General features: G+C 41.0%; 1 protein-coding gene and 1 pseudogene across 1 annotated transcript; one reads left to right on the plus strand and one right to left on the minus strand.

Annotated features, from left to right (window-relative positions):
* Window positions 1-742: 742 nt before the first annotated feature.
* On the plus strand, window positions 743-19,391 carry LOC140630994 (nicotinamide N-methyltransferase). Its single transcript, XM_072822076.1, has 3 exons — window positions 743-1,082; window positions 1,851-2,058; window positions 18,917-19,391. The coding sequence occupies exons 1-3, from the start codon at window positions 929-931 to the stop codon at window positions 19,347-19,349; spliced, it is 795 nt and encodes a 264-aa protein (XP_072678177.1). The 5' UTR covers window positions 743-928; the 3' UTR covers window positions 19,350-19,391.
* Window positions 15,841-16,551, minus strand: LOC140630995 (large ribosomal subunit protein uL30-like; annotated as a pseudogene).
* Window positions 19,392-20,462: the final 1,071 nt, after the last annotated feature.

The following is a 20,462-nucleotide window of genomic DNA, read 5'->3' on the forward strand; positions in this document are numbered from 1 at the left end:
AAGATTGACACAGACAAAACCAGGAACAAGTTTTGGTTGTTCAAAAAACCAAAACATGAGTGTTTTTTTGAACCCAAAATCAAGGGTTCGGCAGGGTGAGCTAATTCTAAGGGCAATGTGAGTCCAGAAGAGGGAATATAAAAATTCTTAAAGAAAGTGGAGCCCTTAAATTTCATCTTGAAAGGACCATCAGGATTTGAATGGATTGAAATGAGTGGGAAGGCTTGGGGAGGAGGCGGTTTCCAGATGCGGAGGACTGACAGCTGCTGGGAGCTGTGGATGCCCAGAGAGGAGAGCCAGGGGTGTGCAGAGCATGAGGAGAGGATTATAGGACTGTGGCTTGCCCAGACATTGGAGGGAGCCTCATCCAGGTTTTTTAAATTGCTCTTTCACCCCCTCTCATCTGCGATTCCTTCTTTATCCAACATTCCTTAGCCCTAAAGACATTTCCTAATCCTCTTCTTTCTCCTCCTTTCTTTATGATTGTTAAATTTAAACCATTCTTTGTGGCTCTCTTTTGGGAGTATCATTACAAGAAGAATGATGGTGCTCTGGGGAAATGACCCACCTCTCTAAACTTAGTGGTTCTTCTATGAGCTAAATGATTTCCCGGATGAGCCCAGATGGTTCCTCCCGCACTTGAACTTCACCCCTTGGCAGAGAATTGCATGCAGCTCATGTCCCTCCCCTTCCTGCATGCACTTCTCCTAGGCTCCCTTCCCCAAAAATTTCATCACCTCCTAGAATAGCCAAAAGATTCTTGGTATATTTCTGTTAGTGTTTAACTGATCATCTGTGTCTAAGGGGTGGGTTGAACTAACAGAAGAAAGATTGAAGCCTGAGACTTAAAAAGACAACTTTTGCAGGGTGACTCCCTGGGTTCTGGAGGAGAGTGAGGGAAGGCAAGTGGGCACAGGAGGGAGCCACAATGGAATCTAGCTTCACCTCCAAGGACACTTATCTGAGACATTTTAACCCTCGGGATTACCTAGAAAAATACTACAACTTTGGGACCAGACACTCTGCGGAAAATGAGATTCTCAGGCATCTTCTGAAGAATCTTTTCAAGATATTTTGCCTTGGTAAGTTTGTGTGTTATCTGTGTGTCTCCCTGCCAAAATGTGAGGCATCCCAATAGTGTCTTAGTGCATGGCTGGGGTTGTGTGTAGTCATTGCTATGGGACAGCCCTTCTGGCGTTACTTGTTTATTTAAAGAGGATGAAAAACCACTGTTTTTTGGTATGGACATTTTACAATTTATAGAGTGCTTTTATATGCATGATCTCATTTGGGTGTGCAAAGGGAAACCAGAAGGCAAGAGTTCAGTCCTTGAGTCTACATCAGTGTGCTGGGTGACCAGAGCCAGCCATTCAACCATGATAGGCCACTTAAGAGAAGGAGACTGTAATACTAATTCCATTTCTAATGCAAAGGAATGTTGTGAATGTGCAAGAGATTTAAAAAAAAAAAACCTCCCAACATATGAAGGTTTGGATGCTTTTTGGAGAGAGACATAACAATTCAATTTGAAAACAATTTTAACTTTCCCCAGGAGTATTCCTTAATAGTTTTTTACATATTCTGTGCAGCAGTCTTTCTGCATCAGGGGTCTGTACACCAGATGTAGACCTCTTCTTCCTTCTTCTACACCTAAAGTTACCCCAGCAACATGCCTCCAGCCCAGACTGTGGAATACAAAACGCAGACATGTTTAAAAAAAAGATTTTGAGGGAAGAGGAGTGAGTAGAGAGATGGGCTGTCTCAGGGGCTCTCTCACACAGTTCCAGCAAGGACAGTGCATCTCAGCTCTGTCTGCATTCGTATGATACCTTGTTCCCCCTCTAAACCAGATGGCGTGAAGGGGGACCTCCTGATCGACATTGGCTCTGGCCCCACCATCTACCAGCTCCTCTCTGCTTGTGAATCCTTCAAGGAGATCATTGCCACCGACTACACCGATCAGAACCTGCAGGAGCTGCAAAAGTGGCTGAAGAAGGAGCCAGGGGCCTTTGACTGGTCCCCAGTGGTGACCTACGTGTGCGAGCTTGAAGGGAACAGGTAGAGAAACCGGGGTCTGCTTCCTGGCTTTCTGACAGTACCTGAGTGACAGTTCATTTTTCTGAATCAAGAATTATCCTTAGAGTCCAAGTTAAAAAGCAGAGGGAACAGAGAGAGACCAAAGAGAAATCCAGAGGGGGAATAAGAGGTAGAGAGAGAGAATGAGACAGAGAGGAGTGGGAGTGTGCACTTGCACATGCGCACACCAGAACAGCAGAAGACACAGAAGAGAACTAAAGAGATGGCCATGGAGCCAACGGGAGACAGAACCTTCCCAGGCCAGTGTGGGGGTGCAGTGTGCAGGCAGGTACCCTGGGATGGCGATGTTTAGGACAAGTTTAGGAAAGAAGTAAAATCTGCTCCTCACCAGCAGCTTTTGGGGGTCAGGGCTTGCCCCCAGCACGGTCCTCCATCCAAGTGCGGGGGGGCTCTGCTGTGAGGGTAGCTAATGCTGACGCCACCAGAGGCAGTAAAAAGCTGACTAGGCTTTTGGACCTGGGATTAGCAGCATAAAGGAATGATCTGAAAAGAATGTGTTACTCACCAGCCACAAAATCAGAGCTTGACATACTCACAGCTAATGATCAGCATCTTAGCCTACCCTCGTCTACAAATCAATTTGTGCAAATGAGCCTTGTTTCAATTATTAATTTCTCTCCGCATGAGAACTTGTCAGTAGCCTACTAGACAGAGGTGGCCAGTTCTGCACTTCACTTTCTCTTTCTCTTGTCCCCATGTCCCTCCATCCTCTGGCGATTGCCCCGCGACGGCTCAGCCCAGTGCCGCTGTCCCACGCAACTGACGGTCACTCCAGCAGCAGAATGTCTTTGCTGCCATGCATGTTGCTGAGGCCCCACAGACTCCTTTGCAAACTGTATTAAAGGACCACTTCCATATTCCTCTTCGGAGCCTGCTGGCCCGTCTGCTACTTCTTATATGCTCAGTTATTTCTTCCTTTCTTTTTTTCCCCTGCTCTTATTGTTTTTTGGTACATTTTCCCTATCTTTCTCCACCCTCTTGCCCATGGTTTACTTTTTACATAATTCTCCCTTCCCCAGCCCACCTCTTCCTATATTTGTACCCCCACCTTTGCTCCTATATTGTACTTCTCTGTGTGGCACAGCATCCTCTGTCTTGCCTTGTCTTTTTGTTCACGATGGGAAAGCATACCTATTTTGTTTTTTTGTTTTTTAAGATTTATTTATTTTAGGGAGAGAAAGAGAGAGAGAGAGAGAGAGAGAGCACACATGGGAGGAGGGGCAGAGGGAGAAGGAGAGAGAAACTTAAGCAGACTTGCAGTGAACCCAGAGCCTGGTGCTGGGCCCTATCTCAGGACCCTGACACACAACTGAGCTGAAACCAAGAGTCAGAATTAACAGACTGCACCACCCAGGCACCCCCAAAGCATACCTATTTTTATTGAACCTATTCCTTGCTTTGGCCAGGAAAGAGCTCTGACTTCCCAGCAACACAACCCCCCTTTAAGAAACAAGTGCTGATACTTTTTGGATCTTGGTTAAAGGAACCAGCATTTGTTCATTTATTTAATGAACCAAGATACAGCATGTATGATGTGCCACATGGTCCTAACTGCTGGGGTAGACTGGTAGACAAGCCTCGAGTCTCCTAGACCTCATATCAGGGAAGGCAGGCACATGTCAGATCATTTAGGGCTTTGAGGCCAGGCTAACGATCCGGTATTTCAAGTGTGATGAGAAGGCATTAGAGGTGTAACCAGGAAAGTGATGTGGCCCCATTTACATTTATGAAGATCTCTTTGGCTGTTGTGTGGAGAATGGGGGAGAATGAGAGATGCAGAAAGGAGACACTTTAATCCAGGTAAGATAAGATGGTGGCTGGAGGGTTGGTTGGTGATGGAGAGAGGAAGGTGATTTTAAGATAAATTATTGAGATAGACTGGATAAGAGTTGGTAATGATTGGTCATGGGGAATGATGAGAGAGAAGTCTCAGGGATGACACCCATGTTTTTCAACTTGAACAACAGGAGGAGTGAAGTAATATTCTGGAATCCAAGGGATAAATATAAAATCTTGTGATATTAACATGTCCCTAAGGAGTATGTCTACCTCCATACTCAATACTCTTCTTCTAAATGGTCAATTTATTTTTCTATAAATGCACTTAAATTCAATTCTCATTACTTCACCAAATGTGCTCATCCTTAAGTCAGATTCTCTTCTGAAACTAATTCTACAGGCTGCTTTTATTTCTTTAACCCCTTCATTTTCTTTTCATGGTCTGCTGAATTCTAGCTTAGTTAGAGTATTCTAAACTCCATATTTGTTTTCTTACATGTTGCTACACTGTCTTATTGATAGTCAACATGGGTTGTCCGATGCAAGTTATCAAGGTGACTTGTTCTTTATACAATTTCTTATACTATAGAGGTATGAACAATAGTAATTTTATATTTTGTTTCTCAATTAATGTTTTTGCTACGTGCAGAGTCGCTAAACTTCCACTGGGTTTATGCTTTTATCCCTTTTACCAGGGAAAGTAAGTCTTGAAATCAGATAGTGTAAATCCTCCAACTTTGTTCTTTTTCAAGATTATTCTGGCAATTTTAGTGTATACACACACACACGCACATAATATATTTAATTTAATATATTTAATTGAAGTATAATTAACATACAGCATTATATTAGTTTCAGGCATGTAATATAATGATTCAACAATTCTATACATTACTGAGTGCTCATCATAACTGTGCTCTCAATCCCCTTTACCTGTTTCCCTCATCCCCCCCTCCCACTTTCCCTCTGGCAACCACCAATCTGTTCTTTGTATTTAAGAGTCTGTTTCTTTTATTTGTCTCCTTTTTCTTTGTTTGTTTTGTTTCTTAAATTCTACATATGAGTGAAATCATATGGTATTTGTTTTCTTTGTCTTACTTATTTCACTTAGCATTATAACTTCTAGTTCCACCTATGTTGTTGCAAATGGAAAGATTACATTTTTTATGGCTGAGTAATAGTCCTCATAGTCCACATAATATATATGTGTGTGTGTGTATATATATATATATACACACACACACATACACACACTCATATACCACATCTTCATTATCTGTTCATCCATGGATGGACACTTAGATTGCCTCTCTATTTTGCTATTATAAATAATGGTACAATAAACATAGGGATGTATGTATCTTTTCAAATTAATGCTTTGTTTTCTCTGGGTAAATATCCAGTAGTGGAATGACTGGATCATATGATAATTCAATTTCAATATTTTGAAGTACCTCCATACTGTTTTCCACAGTGGATGTACCAACAGTGCATGAGGGTTCTTTCTTCTCTATATCCTCACCAACACTTGTTATTTCTTGTCTTTTTTATTTCAGCCATTCTGACAGGTATGAAGTGATATTTTATTGTGGTTTTGATTTGCATTTCCCTAATGATTAGTGATGTGGAACATGTGTTCATATGTCTACTGGTCATTTGCATATATTCTTTGGAAAAATATCTGTTTAGGTCCTCTACCCATTTTAATTAGATTGTTTCTTCGGTGTTGGGTTGTATAAGCTCTTTATACATTTTGGTTATTAATCCCTTATCAGATATGTCATTTGCAAATAACTTCTTCCATTCAGTCAGCTGCCTTATTGTCTTGTTGATGTTTCTTTCATTGTATAAAAGTTTTTTTACTGACACTATATTTTGATATAAATTTTAGAATAAACTGGGGTGCCTGAGTGGCTCAGTCACTTAAGTGGTTAAATGTCTGCCTTGGGCTCAGGTCACGATCCCAGGGTACTGGGGTCGAGTCCCCTGCTCAGTGGGCAGTCTGCTTCTCCCTCTCCATCTGCCCCTCACCCATTCATGTGCACAGGCCCGCACGTGCATGTGCTCTCTCTCTTACGAAATAAATAAAAGCTTTAAATTTTAGAATAAACTTGTCAATTTCTTTCAAAAAAGACTGCTGAGACTTTGTTAGTGATCTCTGAATTTACAAATTAGTATAAGAGAATGGACATACGGAATCTGCAGTCAGCATGATTTCTATTTATTTAGAAATTCTTCAGTTTCTCTCAGTAATGTTTTGTAGTTCTCATATTTTGTATTTATTTTGTTAAATTTTCCTTATGTTTCATTTTTAAATTATTGTTAATTGCTTTTTTAATTTCAAATTTTAATAATTTGTTAGTATATAGATATACAATTGATTTTTATATACTTACCTTGTGTCTTGTAACCTTGCTGACTTCACTAATTAAGTTTAGTAGTGCTTTTTGTAGGTCCCATAGGTTTTCCTATGTACACTCTTATCTGCAAATAAAAATAGTTTTACTTCTTCTATTCAAACTATATGCCTTTTATTTATTTTTCTGGCCTTATTACACTGGCTAGAACCTCCAAAACAATGTTGAATTGAAAAGATGAGAGTGGACATACGTGCCTTTTTCTATATCACAGGAAAAAATGTTCAATGATTCATTGTTAAGTATAATATTAGCTATAGATATTTCACAGATATTCATACTAATTTTTTATCATACTATTTTTTTTCATACTATTTTTTATATTTGTAGTTTCTTGGGAGTTTTAAATCAAATGTTGAATTTTGTTGATATTTTGGAAATTAATCAAGATGGTCATATGATTTTTCTCCTTTATTCTGAAAATGTGAATTGTATTGGAAGATTTTTGAATGTTTAAATCTAATGGCACACACCCATTGTTCATGAAGCAGTATCCTTTTTATGTATGAGTGGTTATGATTTGTTAATATTTTGTTAGGGATTTTTCATCTATGTATATGAGGGATACTGAGCTATAATTTTATTTTCTTATCATATGCTTAGCAGATTTTAGTATCAGCATGATGCTATAGTCATGTAACAAGTCAAGATATGTTTCTTCTTCCTTTATTTTTTGAAAGTGTTTGTGTGTTAATAGTATTATTCCTTCCTTAAATGATTAATAGAATTCACGAGTGAAGATACCTATATCTGAAGGTTTTTTTCATGGGTATGAAGTTTTAAAAATTCAGAATAATATCTTTTATTGGTCATGTAGCTTTTCCATTTTTTCTTTGTTTTGATAAGCAGTATTTTTCAAGGAATTTATCCTATTCATCTTGGTTGTCAATTTTATTGTCATAGTTTTTAAAAAATATATATCTATTATTTGGCACACCTGGGTGGCTCAGTGGTTGAGTGCCTGCCTTCAGCCCAGGGCATGATCCTGGAGTCCCGGGATCGAGTCCCACATCAGGCTCCCTGTATGGAGCCTGCTTCTTTCTCTGCCTATGTCTCTCTCTCTCTTCCTCTCTCTCTCCCTCTCTCTCTCCCTCTCTCCCTTTCTCCCTCTGTCTCTCATGAATAAATAAATAAAATCTTAACCCCCCCACCCCAAACCGACATATCTTTATTACTCTTTTAGTGATCTTCCTTCTTTGATTCTTGATATTGGTAATTTGCCTTTTAAAAAAATATCTTGATCATCTTGCTAGAGATTTACCAATTTTATTAATCTTTTTGAAGAACTAACTTTTTGTTTTGTTGATTTTTTCTATTGTCATTTCCAATAGTGTTGATTTCTGCTCTTACTTTTCTTATTTTCTCTCTTCCATTTACTTTAGTTTTTATTTGCTCTTCTTTTTCCTGCTTCTGAAGTTAGAAGCTTAGATAATTATTTCACACATTTCTTTCTTCTAACTTAGCCATTTAAGGCTATAAATTTCCTTCAGAACTGTTTTAGTTGCATCTCATGATTTTTGATATGTCATATTTTTACTATTATCCACTTCAGCATATTTTCTTATTTTAAAAAATTATTTATTTATTGTTTGAGGAAGAGAGAGAGAAAGAGAGAGAGAGCGAGCAAGCTAGAGGCAAGGAGGTGCAGAGGAAAAGGGAGAGAGAGAATCTTAGGTAGACTCTTCGCTGAGTGTGGAGTCTAGTGTGGGACTTGATCCCACAATCCTGAGATCATGACCTCAGCTTAAATCAAGAGTCTGATGCTCAATTGACTGAGCTACTCAGGTGTCTTACTTCAGCATATTTTCTAATTTTCTTTGTGGTTTCTTCTTTGACCTGAATTATTTAGCATTGTGTTCCTTAATTTCCAAAAATTTCAGGATTTTCTAGATATTGTTATTGGTTTCTTTTTTAAATTTTTTTTTTTTAATTTATGATAGCCACAGAGAGAGAGAGGCACAGAGACACAGGCAGAGGGAGAAGCAGGCTCCATGCACCGGGATCCCAATGTGGGACTCGATCCCATGTCTCCAGGATCGTGCCCTGGGCCAAAGGCAAGCGCCAAACCGCTGCGCCACCCAGGGATTCCCTTGGTATTGGTTTCTATTTAAATTTTATTGTAGTCAGAGACGGATTTTATGGTCAGCATATAGCTTATTTTGATTATGCTTTCTACACTGAAAAGAATGTATATCATCCTGTTGTAGGTATAGTTTCTATAAATATCAATTATGTCAGGTAGATTGATAGTATTTTTCAAATTTTCTACATGATTTTTTGCTTATCAATTACTGATAGAAGGTACGAAAATCTCAAACTATGATTATGGATTTATCTCTTGTTCTCCATTATTCTGTCAACATTTGCTTCATACATTTTGAAAAGCTTTGTTACTACCTGCATATCTTTTTAGGATTATTTTGTCTTCTTGATTTATTGACCATTTCATCATTAAGAAGTGTTTCCCTTTACTGCCAGTAATACACTTTGTCTTGAAGTCTACTTTGATATTAATATGGCCACATCAACCTTCTTTTTTTCTGTATTTTTTCTTTACTTAAATTCAATTTGCCAACATACAATACAATGCTGCTCATCAGTGCTCATCACATCATGTGCCCTCCTTAATGCCTGCCAGCCTTCTTATGCTTGGTGTTTGCATGTATGCTTGGTAGATAGCTTCAAAGATGGCTCCCAATAATCTTCACTTCAAATATTCATCTCTTGTTTAATAGCCTTTCCTTTGCTGGCCATTGGATTTAGAGACTAGATTCTTTTTTTTTTAAAGATATTATTTATTTATTCATAAGAAATGCAGAGAAAGAGAGAGAAAGGCAGAGGGAGAAGCAGGCTCCATGCAGGGAGCCTGATGTCGGACTCGATCCCCCCACCCAGGGATCCCTAGCGACTAGATTCTAACAAGTACAATGCAGCAGAGTACTGAGCATCAATTCTGAGATTAGCTTACAAAAAGATTATGGCTTCCCTATTAGATATTCCCTCTTACTCACTTGTCTGGAGTGAGCTTGGAAGCAAATTACCTCCCAGCTGAATCTTCAGGTGAGACTGAAGACATGGCCAACACTCTACCTCATGAAGGACCTTGCACCAGAGATACTCAAATAATCTGTGCCCAGATATCCGACCCAAAGAAACTGTGAGATAAATGTTTGTCATTTTAAATTGCTAAGTTTAATTTATAACGTAGCAATAGATAACTAGTAGACAAGGTATATCTTTTTCACCTCTTTTTTTCAACCTATGTATACTTTTATACTTAAGATGTTTTTCTTGCAAGTAGTACATAGTAGCTCTTGATTTCCAATCCAATGTGATGATTTCTGCTTTTTAACTGGATTCTTTAGTTCACTTACATTTAATGTAATTACTGATAATGTATGATTAAGCCTAATCAATCATCTTGGTATCTATTTTCTACTTGTCTCATATATTTTGTTGTTCATTTGTGCCTTTGTTCCTGCTTCTCCTGGGTGTAATAATGTTTGGTATTCCATTTGTATAAATATAAAGATTTTTAGTATTCCTTTTATCTTCTCTGTTGACTCTTATCTTTTCTATTGGTCTCTTTTGTGTTTTGGGTGAGTATATATATATATGTGCATGTATGTGTAATTTTTCTAGAAATTTGAGTATGTATTTTTAAAAAGACTTTATTCATTCATGAGAGACACACATAGAGAGAAAGGGAGAGACACAGGCAGAGGGAGAAGCAGGCTCCATGTAGGGAGCCTGACGTGGGACTCAATCCCCGGACTCCAGGATCACACCCTGGGCCAAAGGCAGGCACTAAACCACTGAGCCACCCAGGGATCCCTGAGTATGTATTTTTAACATATCTATTACCTCATGAACAATGTAGGATTTTACAATGGTATAATTCTTTTAAACCACTCTAGCCCCTTATGCATCTGTCATATATTATACTTTATATATACTATAACATAATACATTATTATTATATTTGCTTTAAAAAGTCGGTAGTGCTTTTATTTTTATTGCTTTATTTTTTATTGTGGTTAAAAAACACATACCATAAAATTTAGCATCAGAATTATTTTTAAGTATGTAGTTCAGTAGTTTTAAGTATATTCACATCAGTCGGTAGTATTTTATTTATTTATTTTTTTAAAGATTTATTTATTTATTCATGAGAGACTCAGAGAGAGGCAGAGACATAGGCAGAGAGAGAAGCAAGCTCCATGCAGGGAACCCAAGGTGGGACTCTATCCCTGGACTCCAGGATCATGCCCTGGGCTAAAGGGAGATGCTCAACCGCTGAGCCACCCAGGCATCCCAGTCAGTACTATTTTAAACAAAATATATAAAACCTTTTATATTTATCCACATATCTGTCCTATCTCGTATTCTTCATTCCTTTCTGCAGATCTAGACTTCTATCTGACATCACTTCCCTTCACCTGAAGAACTTCTTTTTTTTTTTTTTTTTTTTGAAGAACTTCTTTTAGTATTTTTTTTTTCTTTTAGTATTTCTTAAAATTCAGGTCTGCTGGAGACAAATTCTCTTGGTTTACCAATGCCAGGCAAGAATCAGTAATTTTTTCTTTCTCATAATATGAGGAACTTAACAATTTTTGACACCCAAAGTCCTTCTGGCATCTCTGTTGCCAGTGTTTCTTGTTAAAATTGGAGATTTTAATTCCAAATATTGTAACTTAAAGCATCATTCTCATATTTTCTTTCAAGATAAGTTTGGATATTTGCTTTCTGTTTGTAATCATATTTGCAATTATGTGAACATTTTAATTTTATGTTCATTTTAGATGATTTTTCAAGTTGTTAAGTTTTTAATTCTGATTAATTTTTGGTCCATTGAATAGGCCTTCAAATGTTTCAAGAAGAACACATAAGTGACATTTTCTAAGCCCATGTATATTGGGAATGTGTTTTTGTTGCCTTTACACGTGAACAACATCGTAAAATTGTTTAATATTGCCTAAATACTTCTCCATTTTCCCCCCCGGCATTTAGTAAGAAGTTGAGAGGCTACTTTCATATGCCATTGTAACCTATAAACCTTTACTTAGAATTTTACGCTCGCTATAACCTTCATACTGAAAATAATGTTCTTCAAAATAAATGTAATTTCAAACCTCTTTTTTATCTATTGACTATGTGATTCTACAGAATGAAACTGGTATTAACTAGGGGGAAAAAACCCTGTAACTGTGAGGATTTGGGCAATAATATTTATTATTAAATAAATAAGGAGTTTCCCAGGATTAATAAAATTTCTGGGAAAGTTTATAAAAGAGTTTTCAGTCAGCCAGACAAAATACCTTTCTGAGGTCCAAATCATATGTCAAGAAGGCTTTTAGAACTTTCTTCTCAATTTCCCTACCTATCACAAGCTTTTCCATCTCATTCAAAAACGAGCCCTTAAAATCTAGCAGGATACTAAAAGCATTGCTTATCTCAAGCCAGAATCGTCAGCTTGTAACACTTGGCTCCTGAGAACCTGTCCCTTCCCAATAGCTGTTAGAGTAAGGAACTGTATTTTTGGCAGTAAAATTCTACATTTTCACTCTTATCCTTGTGCTAGATCCTGTGGCTTCAACTATTTTGAGAATGATAGCGATCCCATTCAACTTATGTCTTTCTTGCATCTTCAAGTACCTCTATCAGCCCATAACCTATTTCCTCTGAGATTATTTCTTCTTTATCTGAAGCTATTTCTTGTGCTGACTGCTGCCAAAGACAATTTGAGCCATCTCCTGTTTCTCTGCCTTTGGAGTGTGACTCATACATTTAGATACCACTCATTTTTAAAACTATCCAAGAAGTTGTAAGACATTGGTACCAAATTCTGGCTTGACATTATTTATTTATCAAGTGAGAGAGTCAAATGCTAAGATATAAATTATTATACCATGAGCCAAGGGAAATGAGCTTTTACCTTAAGAAATCCTAGGAACAGCACTGATGTACCTCTGGCAGCACATGGCCTGCCTTGCGGTCCTCAGACCAAGCAGCTTCCATATCACCTGGGAGCCTGTTAGAGAATGCAGGCTCTTGCCCCCCCCCCCCCACTCCCCACCTACACAACCAGAGAATCTGCATTTGAATGAGATTTGCAGGGGATTGTATGCATTTTACAGTTTGAGAAATACTGGTGTCTAGAACAGAGCTTCCCAACAGATACACCAAGACATGCTAGCGAGTGGGAATGAGTTACATGGATGCTCTGCAAATTCTCCTCAGCCCCCAGAGCAGCCAGGAGGGGTTTGGAGATGCTGGAGCTCCTCCTGGATGCCTCTACGGAGAGCAGCTCCTCCACTTGCCACCTCCTGCCTGACATAAGGAGGCTTAAGCACCTGTAGAGGTGAAGTAAATGTTCTCCATACAAAGATTCTCATGTCTATTTTTTAAAATGTTATATATATATATATATATATATATATATATATATCCTTTATATTGTTGCCCAATATAGACACACTTGTGCCACATTTGTCCCATGAAGCTATTGAACTTCCCCTAATCGGAAGCATCTCTGTATTTTCCTGTCTTGTAAAAGATTGATATTCCTTCTGACATCAGGATCTTGATGGTCTTGGTGATTGTTTCAATGATGCCTGGGAAAAGTTTCTGCCTTTTAAAAGCATGACTTTCTCATAGATGTTCTCCTTGCACTATCCCTTGGGGAAAATGCATAGGGTGGGCTGAGGAAACTTCACCTGGCCATTTCCTTCAAATTGTAACCATTTCTACTGGTGTGTCTAAAAGTGCCCCAAATAGAGCTATGATCCTCCCCAATTTGCTCCATTTCTGGTATTCTCATCTCCCGGGGGGTTGCCATCATATAATTACTTGAACAAGCCAGAAGCCTAGAAGCCTACCTTCTTCCTCTCTGTCATAGTCCATGACCAGCACCAAGTTCTATTCATTTTACTTCTGAGTTTCTCTCAAACCAGTATATGTCTTCAGTATTTTCTATCCAGGATATTTTCCTGGTCCAAGCCACTATCCTCTTCTTCCTAACTGGCTTTCCATCTCCATTCTTGTCCCAAAGTGATAGCTTCAAAATGTAGATCCGATTGCACCACTCCCTTCCTTAGCACCCCTTCATAACTTCCTATGGCTTTTAGGATAAAAAGCAAAATTCTTAACATGGTCCCCAAAACCCTGTCTAATCTGGCACCTGCTGATCCCTATTGCCTCATTTTCTACCATGCTCTGCTTTGTTCCCGAGATACAGCCTCATTTGGCCTTCTCTCCATCTTTCATCCTACCACATGGCCTTTCCACCTGCTGTTTCCCCTTACTGGAATATCCTTCTCCCCTCCCTACTCTCCATGGCCTAGTGAACTCTTGTTTATTTTCTCTCTGCCTACCTGACTCCATTTTGGAGCTTTCCTTGATACTGGACTTCCAAGCTGCCAACATTCTTTTGTTAGTGCTATGTCCCTCTCCTTCCAAGAGTTTATCTCAATATTAATTTATCATTTTTGTGGACGATCATTGGATTAATTCTTTCTCCCCTCCGCCCCAGCCTGTAATCACCATGGGGAGAGGATCTGTTTCTCATTTGTTCTATCTTGGGTCCTCATTGCTCAACACTCTTCCTGCCACATCACAGAGGTTCAAAAAATTATAAAATAAATAACTGCATGCATTTTGCTTCCTAGCCTGTCCCTCCTGAAATGTCTGTCTTTTACCTGATTCGGCTGTGGCCAAAGGTTTACTAATTATTATTCCTGGCTTGTACAGTTCTTACATTGAAATCTAAGCTTATGTAGCTTTCTGTATCCTTTATACATTTTGCCAGTTCTCCCTCAGGAGGGCCTGCTGGAATCTCTGGGGATGGGGCTTTAGGGGGTGAGTGTCATTGAAAGATCTCATTCAGGGACTTCTGGTCCACTGCTGCCCTGCAGAAGGGGGGCGGGGGGAGCCTCTTCTGAACCTTGGGGTATTGTCTTGGGGTGTGGGAGTACGCTCTCACCAAGTGCTCTTCCCAGGAGCCCTACTCTATATCCCTTCTCCCCTTACCTCCTCACCTCCCTCAGGCTTCTGTGGATTGCATATTTACAGAGGAAATAGCTGCCCTTTTTTACATACTGATGTGTTGGAAAGAGTAGATCTTCAGAACTAGAGAAACAGTCATATTGCTATTAGCTTCCTGTAGAACCGCCTAACACTTTTCTGGTGTATGTTTATGCCCTACTCCTTGAGCTGACCGTGTAGCTGAACAGTAATTGCCTGTGTCTCCGGGCCAGTCCATTTCCCTGCAGGCAGGGGGCATGGTGCAGGTGCTGAGAAGCTCTGATGTGGCATCTGTGCACAGCTACTTGGGCTACTGAGTTCCCCAGCATTTGCTGTGCACCCAAGGATCAGCAGGTCTCTATCGCAGTGGGTGTTTCCAGCCAATTTCCTTCTCAAATTGGCACATTCTTTGTGAGCTTTCTAGATTTCACAGTGTGTCTCCCTATTTGGGAACAATTTCCATCATCAACTGACTGGCAAGGACTAGTTCTGTGGTAAGGCATGTCTTTCAAACAGTTTAACACACAATAGGGCACAGAGGTCCAACCTGCTTCTGACGTCATTACTTAAATACACATGCCCACGGTGTTCCCAAAATAGAGGATCATCTTGAAATGTGTTAAAAAAAAAAAAAAAAAAAAAAAAAAACCATGTTATCACTCCTTCAGCTTTTTGTCTACACTTCTCAGTTATCCATATGTGCAGATAGGTCATTTGAATTTTTCTATTCTATATTAATTTACTTACTCAAATCTGTGTTTCACAGACTTCCATAATGTTCCATTGTTATTTTTTTATTCTTAAAATATTCTGTCAAATCATCCTTGTTCCAGGAGGCTGAATGGTAGCTTTGTAACTGACTTCCCTGTTTTTAGAATGACTAACCTTCCCTGTTTGCCCAGGACCAAGAGGGGTTTCCAGGACCTGAGATTTTCAGTGGGAAAACTGGGGAAGTCCAGACCAATCAGGACAAATTGGTCACCCTACTACCATTTTACCCTAGATAGAGAAAAATAGTAAACCCAACCAAAGGTAATTATCATTCCTTGTCTATACTGGTCTACTGGCTGGTAGGAATTCCCTGAAGCCAATACCTTGCTAAGCTACTTTTCTTTCTCTCCTTTGTACAACAGCTTCCCCAAAATAAAATTACCATCACATATGATTCGCCCATCTGAAGCGTGCAGTTTGATAGTTCCTAGTATACTCATGTAGTTGTGCAATCTTCACTCCAGTTTTGGAACATTTTCATCACTACCCAAACAAACCCTGTACCCATTGGTAGTCATTCCCATTTTCTAGATCCTGTCACTGCTGGCAACCACTGATCTGCTTCTGGTCTCCAAAGCTTCGCTTTTTCTGGACATTTCATGTAAATGGAACCATATGATATGTGGCCTTTTGTTTCTGGTTTCTCTCACTTAGCATCATGTTTTCAAGGTTCTTCCATGTTGTAGCATGAATCAGCACTTCATTCCCTTTTTTTTTTTTTTTTTTCTTTTCTGAGATCGACTTTATTTTTGTTTTTTCCATTTGAAAGCAGTCATTGATTAACTGACCAGATTACAAAAATAATCATGGTAGATACCTTAGTTCATCCTTTTCATAAGCCTATTGATCTGGTCTTCCCTGTCGCCAGCATCTCCACCTTCTACAAAATGAGTGGTCTTTTTCTTCATTCCACCACGTGGAGAAGATCATTTGAAGGGCCATAAAAAGTTATTCGCTTCTTTGAAACGCTTTCCAATGGTATAGATCTCATGACTCAGATCCTCCATGCAGATGATGCCATATTTACCAAGAGATCGGGGGATGAATGTGTGACCGGTCAGGGCAATTCGCTTCTTGTTGATCTTGCCATAACCACGCTTGTAGATCAATTCATTCGCTGACTTCAGGTTTGGGACCCCCCCCCCCCATGCTATATATGGTTCCACAATCCTTAGCATGTTACCTGGAGCCTGTTGAGCTTAACAAAGGTTCCATTGAAGATCTGGCGAAGGCAAAGAAGCTGCAACACCTTTCAAACCTTTGGGCTCACACCACTGATACCTCTGATCCTGATGACAAATGCCAATTTGGGTTCTGCAGGCACATAGAAGTTGCCACCTTTTCTCGCCATCCTCGCCGTTCGAATCTCAGTCCTGTACATCTGCCTGTATTCCTTGTGGGAAGGCTGAGCTTTTTCAAAGATAAGCTTCCTCCTTGCCTTTCGAAGCATCTTTTGTGCAAACTTTTTTTTTTAATTTATTTTTTATTGGTGTTCAATTTACTAACATACAGAATAACACCCAGTGCCCGTCACCCATTCACTCCCACCCCCCGCCCTCCTCCCCTTCTACCACCCCTAGTTCGTTTCCCAGAGTTAGCAGTCTTTACGTTCTGTCTCCCTTTCTGATATTTCCCACACATTTCTTCTCCCTTCCCTTATATTCCCTTTCACTATTATTTATATTCCCCAAATGAATGAGAACATATAATGTTCATTCCCTTTTATGACTGAATATGATTCCATTGCCCAGGTATACCATCCTTTATTTATCTCTTCATAGGTTGATGGACATTTGGGTGGTCACCATCTTTTGGCAATTCTGAATAATTACTCATGTACAAGTTTTTTTTAAAACAGATTTTATTTATTTATTTGGCAGAAAGAGAACATAAGCAGGATGAGCTGCAGGCAGAGGGAGAGGGAAAAGCAGACTCCTCACTGAGCAAGGAGCCTGACTCAGGGCTTGATCCCAGGACCCCAAGATCATTACCTGAGCTGAAGGCAGATGCTTAACCCACTGAGCCACAGCTCATATATAAGTATTTGTGTGGATATATGCTTTCATTTCTCTTGGAATTCCTGAGTCATCTGGTAACTCTATGTTTAACCTTTTGAGGAACTTCCAGACTGTTTTCCAAAGTAGCTGGACCATTTTACATTCTTACCAGCAGTGTATGGAGGCTCCCATTTCTCCGCATCCTTGCCAACACTTGTGACTGTCTTTTTTATTATAGCCGTCCAAGTGGATGTGAAGTGGTTATCTCATGGTTTGATTTGCATTTCTCTGATGACCAAAAATTTTGAGGTTTTTTTTTTATGTGCTTATTGCTAAAATTCTTTTTAAAAAAAAAAAGATTTTATTTATTTATTCATGAGAGACCCAGAGAAAGAGAGAGGCAGAGATACAGGCAGAGGGAGAAGCAGGCTCCATGCAGGGAGCCCGACGTGGGACTCGATCCCTGGACTCCAGGATCGCACCCTGGACTAAACTGCTGAGCCACCCAGGGATCCCCCTTAAGTGAAAAATTATACCGTAAAGGATATTTATAAATAGCTGATTATGTGCACTGGGCTCAAGATTTTAACTAAATATTTAAATAGGATGTTCACAACTAATTGCTGTCATCTCAAATCATTCTATGTGGAGGTAAATCTCCAAGTTTTATTTAAACCATTGACTTTTCCTTATGACCAGAAGTGGTCCCAGGGCAAGTCCCTCTCTCATCTGCTCTGATGTTGGGCCAGCCTCTGCTCTCTCCATCAAGCCTTGCTGCCCAAGAGGCTGCCTTCTTCTGGAGCCAATGGACAGTGTAAGCCTGGATTTGCACCGCTGGTGCTCTGTTGGTAGACTTCCTCAAAGCATCGGATATCCAGTCATCACTCCTATCATTGGGCTCTGTGGCCTTCTGGGCACTTTACATACTCAGTCTTGCTTTTTTCTTACCTCTCTGATTTTCTGCTATTGTTGCTCCTTTTTTCTTTCTCCAGTTTCTCCTGTGCACTCTATCTGCTCATTTAAGTTCGCTCACCTGTCAGCTTGTTCCTTCATGCCTCCCTACCACGTTCCAAGGCACTCTATTCCACCTCCGGCCCTCGCCTTCTGTGCCTCTTCCACGCACTGGTTTTCTTCCAGGGAACCCCACTGATTTTGCAGAACAGGTTAGTCTTCTGAGCAAGACTACCAGGAACATGACCCCCTTGAGAAAACACACTCTCCATCTGGAATGTGTTTCTGGATTCAAGAATGGCAACTAGTGGTTCCCTTCTTTCTAGAGGGGCCCTGGCCGCGGTTCTGTTGTGGTTTATCCACTGCTTCTGTAAAATGTCTACAGATGACCCCACTCCCATCCCTGATCAGCAGCTATACAAGAATACTATTTCCACATTTTAAAGTCATCATTGCCTAATATGTATCAGTCAAATGGCTGCTATGTTACAGTTCGGAAGAGGAGACAAGTATCATAATTAATAAACAAGTAGCAGCAGCAGCAGCAGTAATACTAGTAATAATAATAAATGAGCCAGGCACTATTCCAAACAGTGGAGGAAGAACCATTTCGGTCCATGGGAGAAGCGGGGTTTGGTACTCTCATTATCATTTTCACGTTGTCACTCACTTCGTGAAGGGATTTAGCCCCACACACGGTAACATGGTCACATCTGTATGCCAAAGTGGTCCTTCATTTCTTCTTTCTCCGTGTTTACCATAGGGGTGTCCCCAAGGACATAACATTTGGGACAGCACTGCCATTTTCAGCCCTGACCAGAGAGATCCTGGTTCTCACGAGTGTAGGGTGGCAAGTGGTATTTGTCGGTTTGTGTCTTTCAGAGTCAAGGGGCTGGAGAAGGAGGAGAAGTTGAGGCGCGTGGTCAAGCAGGTCCTGAAGTGCGACGTGACTCAGAGCCGGCCTCTGGGTGCCATGTCCCTGCCCCCGGCCGACTGTCTGCTCAGCACCCTGTGCCTGGACGCCGCCTGCCCAGACCTCCCCGCCTACTGCGCGGCCCTCAGGAACCTCGGCAGCCTGCTAAAGCCGGGGGGCTTCCTGGTGGTGGTGGACGCCCTGAAGAGCAGCTACTATATGATCGGGGAGCAGAGGTTCTCCAGCCTCTGCCTGGGCCGGGAGGCAGTAGAGGCTGCGGTGAGAGAGGCCGGCTACTCAGTGGAGCGGTTTGAGGTGATCTGCCAGGGTTATTCCTCCACCATGTCCGACAACGAAGGGCTTTTCTCCCTGGTGGGGAGGAAGCTGAGCAAATCTGTATGACGCTTTATGGTTGCCATTAAAGCAATTCCTCTGCCCGGCTAACTTTGGTCCTTGGTTCTAACTGCCACGGTCATTGTGCTGAGTCCACTGGCCGGGCCCAACGGCTCATCGAGGCCAGGGTGGGCGCGGTCAGGCGGAGGAGGACACTTGGGTGACCCCTCCCCGGGGCTTCCTATGGGTGCCGGTGCTGGGAGGACACAAATTGGGCAAATGGCACATCCAGTCTTCACTGCCCATGACTGGAAAAGAAGACCTCGCTCCTCTTAAGCTTCCCGGTGATGGGGGCTCACACACACGCCCACAGAGCAGTGTCTGCAGTGATTAGCTCTCTTTCCTGGGGGGCCCGCTGCCTCCTTCTCTCTTGGGAACACACTTCTCCTGTTCCTCAACCATTGCCTTCTCTGTGGGCCCCATCCTCTCCTGGGATCCACAGGTGTCACCACCACGTCTGGGTCAGGGAAGGGCCATCCCCTTGGCTCCTGGATCCCAAGTAAGGGGCAGGGCCTCTCGTACTTCCTTTCACACACCAGACCAAGGCTGTGACTTCTCCCTGCGAGAAGTTTAGGAGTTAGAAAGAGAGGTAATAGGCACTGTCTTACGGCTGCTATTAGAAACAGGTATCTGCAGAGCTCACGAGGGTTCTGGAGGGTGACCTTTTGGCCTAGGTCTTGGGGAAGCATCTACTTGGAGTTAGGTTTACTTGCCCATGGCATGTCTGCCTTCTCTGGTTCCTAGGCCCCATTGCTATGATGTTCCAAAACAGAGGTAGACAAACTATGGCCCATGAGCCAAACCCAGCTGCTCAAACCTGTCTCATGAGGTTTTACTGGAACACAGCCATGGCCATTCATTTATGTATTGTCTATGGAGGTTTTTGTGCTCTGAAGGCAAAGTTGACTAATTGTGACAGTAACCGTAGGTATAGCCTGCAAAACCTAAAACATCTGTTATTTGGATATTTATAGAAGAAGCTTGCCTACCTCTTCCCCAGAGAAAGGAATGTCCTCATTCCTCAGGTCTGAGGCCTCTCTGGTCTCTCATCCCAAGATCTCCCACCCCCCAGAGTTATAGACAGTGGACATCCCTACTTCTTGCAGTGAGATTCCTTCCTTC

Source organism: Canis lupus, chromosome 3 (assembly GCF_048164855.1).
Source record: "Canis lupus baileyi chromosome 3, mCanLup2.hap1, whole genome shotgun sequence".
In the NCBI taxonomy this organism is placed as follows: domain Eukaryota; kingdom Metazoa; phylum Chordata; class Mammalia; order Carnivora; family Canidae; genus Canis; species Canis lupus.